This window comes from Oncorhynchus kisutch, linkage group LG13 (assembly GCF_002021735.2).
Source record: "Oncorhynchus kisutch isolate 150728-3 linkage group LG13, Okis_V2, whole genome shotgun sequence".
NCBI lineage: Eukaryota > Metazoa > Chordata > Actinopteri > Salmoniformes > Salmonidae > Oncorhynchus > Oncorhynchus kisutch.
In genome coordinates, this window is record NC_034186.2 from 59,585,237 (window position 1) to 59,596,144 (window position 10,908).

The 10,908-nt window shown below is 46.9% G+C and overlaps 1 protein-coding gene across 2 annotated transcripts; it reads right to left on the reverse strand.

Moving 5' to 3' along the window:
* Positions 1–1,436: 1,436 nt before the first annotated feature.
* On the reverse strand, positions 1,437–10,156 carry LOC109902066 (bromodomain-containing protein 2-like). Of its 2 annotated transcripts, none has more exons than XM_020498129.2 (12): positions 9,983–10,156; positions 8,013–8,304; positions 7,667–7,804; positions 7,362–7,503; positions 6,991–7,148; positions 6,320–6,817; positions 5,972–6,100; positions 5,383–5,634; positions 4,693–4,967; positions 3,833–4,158; positions 3,433–3,558; positions 1,437–3,336 (listed from the first exon to the last, which is right to left on the reverse strand). In XM_020498129.2, the coding sequence occupies exons 1-12, from the start codon at positions 10,012–10,014 to the stop codon at positions 3,209–3,211; spliced, it is 2,496 nt and encodes an 831-aa protein (XP_020353718.1). In that variant the 5' UTR covers positions 10,015–10,156; the 3' UTR covers positions 1,437–3,208. The 2 variants fall into 2 exon arrangements, with proteins under 2 accessions (XP_020353718.1, XP_020353720.1); XM_020498131.2 differs by having other exon boundaries at positions 5,395–5,634; positions 9,983–10,014.
* Between the last annotated feature and the right edge of the window lie 752 nt (positions 10,157–10,908).

Consider the following 10,908-nt stretch of genomic DNA (forward strand, 5'->3'; position numbering starts at 1 on the left):
CACCTTACACACAACTAGCATGTATCAAAGAGGTGAAACATGCAGAACTTTGCAGATAGAAACGCAATAAATAGAGCTGAGACATGACTCCCTATTCTACGCAAAACATTTCTATCCGAATGATCAGCATCGCCCTGACATAGCCCATCTGACTGCTGCCACCTACTGTGGAGTCATGATCATTACAGTGTCTGCCCTTAGTTATACTGTACGTCCAACCCGCCTCACAACCGCAGACCATGGGTAACCACGCCAGCTCAGGACCTCCACATCTGGCTTCTTCACCTGCGGGATCATCTGAGACCAGCCACCCGGACATCTATGAAACTGTGGGTTTGAACAACCAAAGTATTTCTGCACAAACTGTCAGAAACCTTCGCAGGGAAGCTCATCTGCATACTCGTTGTCCTCACCAGGGTCTTGACCTGACTGCAGTTTGGTGTCGTCACTGACTTTAGTGGGTAAATGCTCACCTTCGATGGCCACTCATGCTGAAGAAGTGTCTTCTTCACGGATGAATCCCAGTTTCAACTATACCAGGCAGACAACATGTATGGCGTTGTTGTTGTGAACAGAGTGCCCCATGGTGGCAGTGGGGTTACGGTATGGGCAACAATAAGCTACGGATAATAAACACAATTGCATTTTATCACTAGTAATTTCAATGCACAGCACAGGAGGTTGGCGACACCTTAATTGGGGAGAACATGCTTGTGGTAATGACTGGAGCACGTCACGTCTGGAGGAAACATGGCACCATCCCTATGGTAAAGCATGGTGGTGGCAGCATCATGCTGTGGGGATGTTTTTCTGCGACAGGGAATGGCAGACTAGTCAGGATTGAGGCAAAGACAAACAGATCAAAGTACAGAGTTCCTTGATGAAAACCTGCTCCAGAGCTCTCAGGACCTCAGACTGGGGTCAAAGGTTCACCTTCCAACAGGACAACGACCCTAAGCACAGGCCAAGACAACGCAGGAGTAGCTTCGGAACAAGTCTCTGAATGTCCCAGCCAGAGCCTGGACTTGAACCCGATCAAACATCTCTGGAGAGACCTGAAAATAGTTGTGCAGCAATGTTCCCCATCTACCCTGACAGAGCTTGAGAGGATCTGCGGAGAAGAATTGTAGCGTCATACCCAATAAGACTCAAGACTGGAGTCGCTGCCAAAGGTGCTTCAACAAAGTACTGAGTAAAGGATCTGAATATTTATGTAAATGTGATTTTTTTAATTATTATAAATTGGCAAACACTTCTAACAACCACTTTGTCATTATTGGGTATTGTGTGTAGATTGATTAAATAGTTTGTTTTCCTCATCAATTTTAGAATAAGGCTGTGATGTAAGAAAATGTGGAACAGGTTAAGGGGTCGGAATACTTTCCATAGGCACTGTATAAATAATAGGGGTGTACTGCGTATACATTATCGCAAACAAATATAAAAGGCTTTATAGAAGAGGTCTCATTTTAATATATAAAGTTTTCAAATGAGTGGCATGCTCCTGAGGCAGCAATCCAGTCAACCAGGACGCAAAACAATGTTCAGGACATGTTCTGGAATAAAAGCATGACTAAGTAGAGGAGGATAAAAAGAGTATAAAAGAAAAGACTGGGGGGAAAAAAAGAGACTCACTGGTAGAAAGAAACATGATGATTTGACCACTGAAATACAGTACTATGTGTATATATATATATATATACACACACACACACACACACATTTCCTTCGATATCTAACAGCCTAGCTTCTGTACATCTCATCTGGTGTATCTCTTGGTCCAAACTTCAACTTAGGACATCTACTCCTGTGTACACGATGATTTAACATCCAACCAACAGTTAGCTTGCAAAGCGCATCATACTGTGACACTTTCTGTATTTTGAAAGTTCTATGTTGAAAATTTGATGGCTGACATGCAAAACATTGTGGAACTGCATCAACAGTGGACTAATGAAACAAATACCAAATGATTGATTGGAATTTTCCTTTAAGCAGAGTTAACGGAATTGCTTAGAACTGAAGAACCAATCAGCTTCTATGACTGTAAGACTGCAGTGTCACCATCAAGAAACCTACTCCTTTCCTGAGAAATGACACCCGGGCTGTTTCTTAAATGGTGAGTGTCGTACATGTAGGACAAATCTCACTGTCAAGGAAAACAGTTTCAGTAGTTAGAGCTCTTAAGAGTAACATATGGAATGGAAATAAAACTCTCCTTTTGCCTCTGAACTTTATGTCCAGCTGAACATAGGTCTGTTAGCAGTTAGAACAGATGTCAAATGAAACACAGACAGCAACAACAAAAATGTACTGACTCGTGCCTGCAGCTATAAGACTTGACAGAAAATACATAAGTCTGAAAATCAACCACTAGACAGTGACTGCCTCGTAGTGAAAAAACAGATAAGTGTGAAGCATTACAATACTCACTCCACATAGCTTCTGGGAGGGCAAGTGGGGTTTCTGCCATACTGCTTATACCCATTCAATTCTTATCAATCTATGAGTGCATATCAAGAAGTGTCCAACATGGGGCTGGGCACATCTCACATCCTTTCACTACTCCCTCTTTGGGGGATCACCATAAAATTCTTCTTTATAAAAGAAACATAGATTAATTGTACAAGTATTTACACAGGGAGGAGAGGGATAACAATGCATTTGTGTTGGGGGGTCTTGAGCAGAGTCAAAGAGTTGGGCCGATGCAGTTTCTATCGTTCTGAGAGCCACTTCCTCCTCCATAGCTGTTGCTAAGTGATAGACGCTTCTCCGCTGTGCTGTTGATTCCTGATAGTTTCAAAACCTATGAAGATGTTCAGCAAAAGCAGATATGCAATTTGTTGACACCAATAAAGACTTGGATACACATTATCCTGAATGGTAATTTCATTGCGAACGGTCAGAGGCGCTCTCGTATTGTTACATTACCAACATTGAGAATAAAGGCGCTAACATGGCAGCTGTTCTTGAACCTGGCTGATCTCTATGTTTCTGGTCTTGAGTATTCTTAGTGACCTTCACACGTCCTCCACCCTGCATAAAAATCCCACCATCATCGTCAATCATCTTGGAGTGTTCGTGCTGGGGTGCCATTCGAGGGAGGGGCACTCTTCTTCCTCCCTAGACCGTCCCAGGAGACCTCGTCCTGGGGCTGCTGCATGTCCCTGAGCTCTACGGGGGGTTCCCTCCCTCTCCCACTGTCTCATCAACCCGAGTCTGATTCACTGGTGTCAGAGGAGGAGGATGACGAGGAGGAGGAAGAGTCTGAGCTGGAGCTGCTGCCGCTGAGGCGGGAAGGCTGGGCATGGGGCTCCACGCCGCTGAGCTTCTCCGCTGCGAGAGAGAGACAAAGTGGGAAAAGGATTAGCATTTATCTCAATGCTAAATGCTACATGTGCAAAAGCAGCTCCGTGTGTCTGTGGTTCTCACCCTTGGGTTTCTGGGGTTTCTTGCCAGAGTTGAGCTGTCCGCTGACATCCTGCAGCCTCCTCTCCAGCTCCCTCTTCTTCTCCAGGGTCAGTTCTTCTCTGGACTTGCCGGGGCCCCCTTTCTTCACTGTTAGACACAGACAGGAGGACAGGTTACATACTCAGCCCACACATACATATAAAAACATTCCATAGTGAAAGACTGGTTCCTTTTGTATGGTATTAGTCAACCAGAGCGCTAGCATGTAGCATTATCACCACAGCACCAGTTCGTAGCATCAGTTCTTTGTAGCATAACATGGCATTAGCAAGTGTCTGCAGTGACAACATGACGCATTCCCTAACACACCATACTAGCTAACCACAGCTAGCATTAGCTATCGCTATTTGTTCCCTCTCACCATAGGGCTTACGGGGCTTCTTCCTCAGGCACGTCATGACGTAGCACTCCAGCTCGCGCAGCGTCGACGGCTTGAGTGTCTCAAAGTCGATTTCGATTTCCTCGGGGTTGGTGTCGCGCAGCGAGGGCTCGCGGGACTGGATGATGTGGACGACGCGGCCCAGCTTTTCGCCAGGCAGCTTGTTGATGTCCAGGCTCAGCTGGCGCTTCTCGTCGTACGACATGGGAGACGTCTCCTCCTCTTCCTCGGAGTCGTAGTGGGGCAGCATGGAGAAAGTAGGCGAAGCGTAGTAGGGCATGGTAGCAGCCTGGGACTTTTTGGTGTTTCTAAAGTGGGGGGGGGGGGGGGGGGGGGTGTTAGAGACTGTGGAGTAGTACTAAAGAAGTTGTATGCAAAATTTTCCAGCAGGGAGACCATTTTTTCATGCCCGAACTTGTGGGGACCCAATTATTTCTCGTGATCCCACCCAAAATATAATGACAACCTACATTTCAGTACATTTACATTTTTACATCAACATATCACCTTCAATTAATTACATTTTCATCTCTTATCAAAATGAACTTGATATACGGTCCCATACAATCTGTACTCTGCGACCCCACTGCAGTTTCTAGAGACAAACAGGTCAAGTTGGAAATTGGAATGTGATGAAAGAGTGGAAGTATAAAATGGTGTAAGAAACATTTAAAAAAGCTATGAGGAAAGAGGAAGCAATGAGGAAAGAGGAAGCAATCGAAAGTCTACAAAATGAGAGACTGAAACAAGCAAAGTAGGAGAAATAGAGGACATGGATCACAGATCGAAAAGTTGACTAAAAGCAAAGAGAAAGGTCATGTTTGAGGTCAGTGAGTGCTTACTTGCTGCCCTTCTTCTTGCCGGGGCCTCTCTTGCCCTGTGAGGAGGCGGGAGCTGAGCTCCTGCTACTGGATTTACTCTTCGGAGTCCTCATCGGCTTGGCCGTCGGCATCTCCCAGTCCTCACCCCCTACCTCCGCACTGGGCCGTCCTCGGCTTCGCTTCTCCGGCTTCTTCTTCTTCTTTTTCTCCTTCTTGTCTTTCTTCTCTCTCTTCTTCTTGTTCTTGACAATTGGACCCTGGGAGAGGGCTGCCAGCTGCTCGTGTACGGCTCGGAGCTGTGACCGGGGGTCAGACCAGAGGTGGAGTGTTCAACTGCACAAATACACTTCACGTATATGGCTAGGTCATTTTATTTAACAAGGCAAGTCAGTAGGTAACAAATCCTTATTTACAATGATGGCCTACCTTAGTGTAATAGTGAGAAAATACAGCAAATGGCAGGCTTATGTACATGCATGTTTGAACACAGACAGAGTACTTGTATAAACATGTACACCAAATGAGTGAAAGTATGTATACGAGCATGGATTTGTCAGAATATTAGAAAACCCTGTGTCAGACAGAAGTCTAAACTCTTGATGCAGTCTATGCTTGTGATGTGTAGATGAAAGCAGGCCTGTTATGTGTGTGGTACAGTGTGTTAGGTGTGTGTGGTGCAGTGTGTTAGGTGAACGGGGGGGTTGAGTCTACCTGTGTACACACCTGGTCCTGTAACTCGGCCAGGCGGTGTGCTCGCTCCTCCTCGCTGTCCGAGCTGGGGCTGCTCTCGCTCTCGCTGCTGGGCTCGCTCTCTGACGAGGAGGAGGAGGACGACGACGAAGACGAGGAGTCACCTCCGCCGTGAGCGTGAGTGCCCATGCCGCCGCCCATGCCACGGGACTTGGTGGGAGCCTGCTGGAGGGGCTCGTCCGGCATCTTGGCGAAGCGGAACTCAAACACGTCCTGGATGGACGGACAAAACGGAGTGAGAGCTTGTTTTTAACACCATTGTGGATCATGTTCCTTTTTGTTTTGTTACACAACAATAACAGTTATCACGAGAGACAAAGTTGTAGGGACAGAACAGAGGAAATGGAGACCAAAACAATTGACATATTAGTCATTAAGTAGACTAATCCAGAGTGCCTTGCAGTCAGTGCGTTCAACCACGGTAGGTAAGACGACCACATACCACAGTCATTGCAAGTAAAACCCACTGAGCGTGAAGTGGACATAGAGGTCTGGCAACAAAGGTGAACAAAGGGTTCAGGGTGAGTTGTGGTGATGGAACCAAGCTCACCTGCAGTTTGCGGGCCATGCCCACTACGTCATGGTCAGGGGGGTTGTATTTGTAGCAGTTGGAGAACATGAGTCGGACGTCAGCGGAAAACTGTTGCGAATCCCTGTACTCCCGACTGTCCATCCTCCTCTGAGAGAAAGATAGGAGAGAAAAGAGACTGTTTTAAAACTCCAACAGATAAAGGAGAGGACTCCAGATCGGGATAAGCCTCCTTGGTTTCATACTGTGACAGATATCCACGCAAAATAAATCTGAGAAGATATGAGGTAATCTATGAACTGTGTATTTCAGCCACATTCAGTTCTCATTGAGTTACGGCAGTGCGACATCTCTATCTTGCAAGCTGACCTTGATGTTGCTGAGGTCCATGGGGCACTTGATTATGTCGTGATAGTCGTGCAGGCCCAGGGCCGAGGCGTCCACTGGCTTGTAGAAGGGCCAGGCGTAGGCCGCGTGTTTCTTAGACAGCAGATCTTTCAGTACACTGTTACAGTAACGCAGCTGTTGGCTCAACTTGGCCCGCCGCGGCGCCTTGGGCTGCACAGAGTCCGGCAGATCCTTTTTGGGGGGCTTGATGGGGCGTCCACTGCCCCCGCGCCGAGCCAAGGTCTTCCCGCCTGCGGCCATCATTGGCTGGAGCAGAACGGGGCCTCCTGGGCCCATGGGTCCTCTAACCAGGCTGGGAGGGGGGTCCATGTCCCCCAGGGAGGTGATGGAGAGAGTGGAGGGGTCGTGGCTCAGGCCTTGCCCGTGGCCTCCTTTCCCCAGGCCCACAATCCGACCCCCTCCTACGGCCATCATGTTGGAGGGAGTGGTGGTGTCCGCCTTCCGCTTCACTCCCTTCTTCTGCACAGAGAGAGAGAGAGAGAGAGAGAAGTTGCAGTATGGTATTCTGTTTGTCAATGGAGGTTCTGTAGCCTATATAAAGTGTGAAGGCAGCAACAAGTATGTAGCATCAATACAATGTACAGTACTATAGCAAGTTCCTATTCAGGTCTTAGTGAAGTGAGGTGTGGTACCTTAGCGGTGGGCAGTGTGGGGGGCAGGCTCAACAGCTGTGTGGGGGGCAGACTCTTGGGCAGCATGGTCTGAGGGGGGGTGTCGGAGTCACCCGTGTCAGAGGAGGAGGGGGAGTATGCTGACTGGGACACCGCAGGGACCTGGTGAGCTTTCCACACTGAAAGATGGACAGAGAAAAATCAGACACAAGAACACATACCTAATGGTAATACTACCAAGAATATTATGGCCAAAAATGTACAGTGAACTACACATTAAACACTGTTGTTCCAACTCATATTTAACCAAACATACACAGTACATTCACCAACTCTTCATTGAACATTGCCCTTACGTTCTTTTCCCCACCACATTCTCCAGAGTGACTCACCGTTGGACTTGCGGCCTCCTTTGCCAGGCTTGCCCCTGGGGGCAGGAGGGGGCAGCTCAATCTCCTCCTGGGGCATCTGGGCCACCTTCTGCAGGAACACCTTCTCCAGGGACTGGGCCATCAGCACTATGTCATCTGTGGGCTGGGAGAGGAGAAGAGGCCACTGGCACTTTATAATCAAAATCCAGTTAACATCGGTACATCTACAGTTGCTGTGATTATGGAAAGACCTTATGATAAACATATTCGGTCCGTTGTCATTGATGCATTGGCCTGACCTACACATGTAAATATTATAGCCATACCTTGTTGTAGATGTAACAGTTGGTGAACATGGTGTTGAAGTCCTGCATGCACTCACTGGCGCTGCGATAGTAGTTGTTCTCCAGCCGCTTCTTGATGGTGCCCATGTCCATGGGCTGCTTGATGATCTTGTGATAATCCTAGTAGAGCAGGAAAGAACAGAATAAAGAAAAAGAGAGTAACGACTGTTGAATGGTGGTGTGACAAGGATGTCAACTATGGACAAACACTCATAGGTGTAGGCCTACATGGTGGTGGGTTGTAACAAAAGCTTGCAACCCCTATGGCTCTCTAGGACCAATGTTGGTGACCACTAATCTCTACACATAGACAAACAGTGTAACTCACTGGGAGGTTGAGTCTGAAGGCATCCACTGGCTCATGGAAAGGCCAGGCAAAATGGTGTCTCCACAGGGACTTGATCATAGCCTTCTGGAGGAACTGCAGCTGGTTGGTCATGCAACCCTGCCGGCCGGGGTCCCTGACGGGGGGCTGGACCGGGGGAGGGGGCGGCGCATGTGGCAACTGGGGGCTCTCAAAGCCTTCATACAGCAGCGAGGGCTTCCGCATGCGCTTGCCTGGGCCCGAGACATGGTGCTCCATCCCGCCGCCAGACAGCCCCACCACTCCCAGAGAGATGCTGACCAGGAAAGAGGAACAGAGGGTGGGAGAGGTTGAAGTAGTGGGATAGACAGGACAGGCCGTGGGAAGACAGAAAGGGGTGTATTAGGGGAGATACATTTGGGCAGAAAACTCATTCATATGCTAAAATTATCCCTCAGCCCTGGCATTTCAAAAGTAGTAAGCTACAATGTGCTTGATATTTGCGTTATTTCATCATTGCCCTACAATTCAAGCAGGAAAGCATTAGGAAGGAACCCTTCGCCAACACAGGCCCTTCGCCATCTTCTCCCTCACCAATGCAATGAGGATTCTATCAATAGGCTGCCACTTTTGGCACAGCCCCGGCAACCCAGATCACTGGATGGGAAAATCACTGGGGCAGCATTGAAGCACTACTGTACTAAACATCAGTACTGTACCCCACTTATGGCAGTTAAACTTGCATTCAGTGATAGAATAGTGAAAACATGCAGGTTCTCCCTCTATTCGCTTCCATCTTTTGCACTGGACCAGATTTGGATGATTTTTATCCCAGTCACCCCAGGGCTCACAGCAAGCACATGCCATCCCACTGACACAAAAGTATGCAATGCTCATGAGCTCATCTCAGGACTTACACACCAACACAACATGGCTTTGTTAAGTTAACCCCTTTGAAGAAAAGGGAAAGAGCTACAGAGTATCTGTCAACATATTAGTAATATTATTCCTTGATAACCCGGAAAAAGACGGATAGATAGTATGTTGACCAGTTTACTGCCCTCTATGTGTGTTTGTTATACTTAACCTCCCAAGCATTTTCGTTGAATTAACATTGATTTGTGGGTGTTAATCGGTAATAGGCTATAATCAAAGGCATTAGCTAGTTAGATTGTGATATGCTTTCATTCTTAACTGTGGCAATCATTTCAGCCGGCAGAGAGGCGAGGCTTCTGCGCTTATTGCGTGGGGTCAGTGTCGTCGCCCCGCCTTTTATGAGTGTTTGTAAACACACCGACGCCAAAACAGACCCTCAGGATCGTCAGTCAAAACCTTCAAACTCCTGTGACTTAAACCCTTGCACAACTATCCAATCAGCTCCTCTTGTTACTAGCTTGTTTATGTGAGACCCCATTTGTGGAAACGCTAACTTAGCTGGCTAGCTTGGAACCATCGCATCGTTTGTCAACAACTGAATCCAGCTAGCTACCAAGTTAGTTAGCCAGGATGCTAACGTTTGCTAGCGAACATCAGAAAGTAAACAAACTGGTTAGAGCAACGGAATAAGCTACAAATAAATTGCACATCTGCGGCCCTATCTCGGTTTATTTCTCAGTCATTAAGATTTATAGCAGGAAAATGGCGGTGGCGCAGTGCCGCTCAGTGAAGCGTTTTACCACAGCCAATTTTAAACAATCCCCCAGCACTAAGTTATTGAGTAGGCTGACCCACATTATGGCAATATCCACCCTCGCTGCATAACTAACTACGGGGTTGTTCGGAACAAAAACATCTCTATATTTACATCTTACTAGCCAAGGGAATATTTTAATTGTTTGGTGTCCAAGTTGAGTAAAGACTAGTTAGGTAGATGATGCACCGACAGTGAATACTAGCTAACTAGGTTTAGCCATTCAGTCCCGATTCGTGTTAATTTTCAAGCCTGCAAAATCAGTTCCGACCCGAGCCTGAAGGTACAATGTTCCTAAAGGTACCTGTCAAGGGGCGGGTTAACGGCCGTTTCCATCAGGATGGATCCGGATTCTTTTTATGTTCCAAATTTGTCCACTGTTATGTTTCCACTAAATAAAAACCAAACAGTTCTACAATGAAATGGCGCCGAAAAGCTTTCGGCCTGCCGCTTTATAAACATATCACGTGTCGTTTCCGTGCAATTCCTGTCCTACTTCTCGTAATACTTGCTTCCGATTGGCTACTCCGCATGGGTGCTAGATTATGTTTGGCTATCCACGCTGTCTGTAATTTAACATGCCACACCCTGCAAGAAAAACATCCCGTTCCTTTAGTTTGGCGGCTAATCTAGCTAGTTAGATAAAAACAACACAGATGATTTGTTTATATGACCGTTACAATCTTTACGTTTACGAAACCGAATTCTAAATACAAAACAATTATTACCGGTGGTAGGTCTTCCTCATGTCATGACTGCGTACTAATTTCCCAATGTTTAGCCCCAAGTAGCTAACGGTAGCTAGCTAAAATAACCAGAAAATCAACAGCCTTTTATGGGCCAAGGCCCCTGCCAAACGTTAGAATTGCAATGTATTAGATGAATAAAACGCAACCTCCCCTGGGTGCATCTTAAAAGTCTAGCAGCCTCAGTCCCCACTCCATTGGCTGTATCAGCCACAGTTGTAGGTTTTATTCAGTCACTAGGTTGGGGCATAACTCAGGTTTTTTATTTGAAGTGGAAGTTATGCAATCTGTCACATCAGGGGGAGTGTGGGGCAGTTCAGGCATGACATGATGATTCTGAAATTTAAAGAAGTTGTTCTCAACATCTTGGCCCAGAGTCAATACTATAATTGTAACCCTGGATGTGCCAGTTTATCATAAAGTTTAGGCCAGGGTTTTCCCATGAGTTGCACTACTGAACAGATATGCTAGAGTAGCCTACACG

Coding starts and splice junctions, on each gene's coding strand:
- LOC109902066 (XM_020498129.2), bottom strand. CDS start 10,014: ATGGAAACGGCCGTTAACCCGCCCCTTGACAG. Junction 8,305..9,982: donor GTTAACCCGCCCCTTGACAG/GTACCTTTAGGA, acceptor TTTCCTGGTCAG/CATCTCTCTGGGAGTGGTGG. Junction 7,805..8,012: donor CCTTCAGACTCAACCTCCCA/GTGAGTTACACT, acceptor CTGCTCTACTAG/GATTATCACAAGATCATCAA.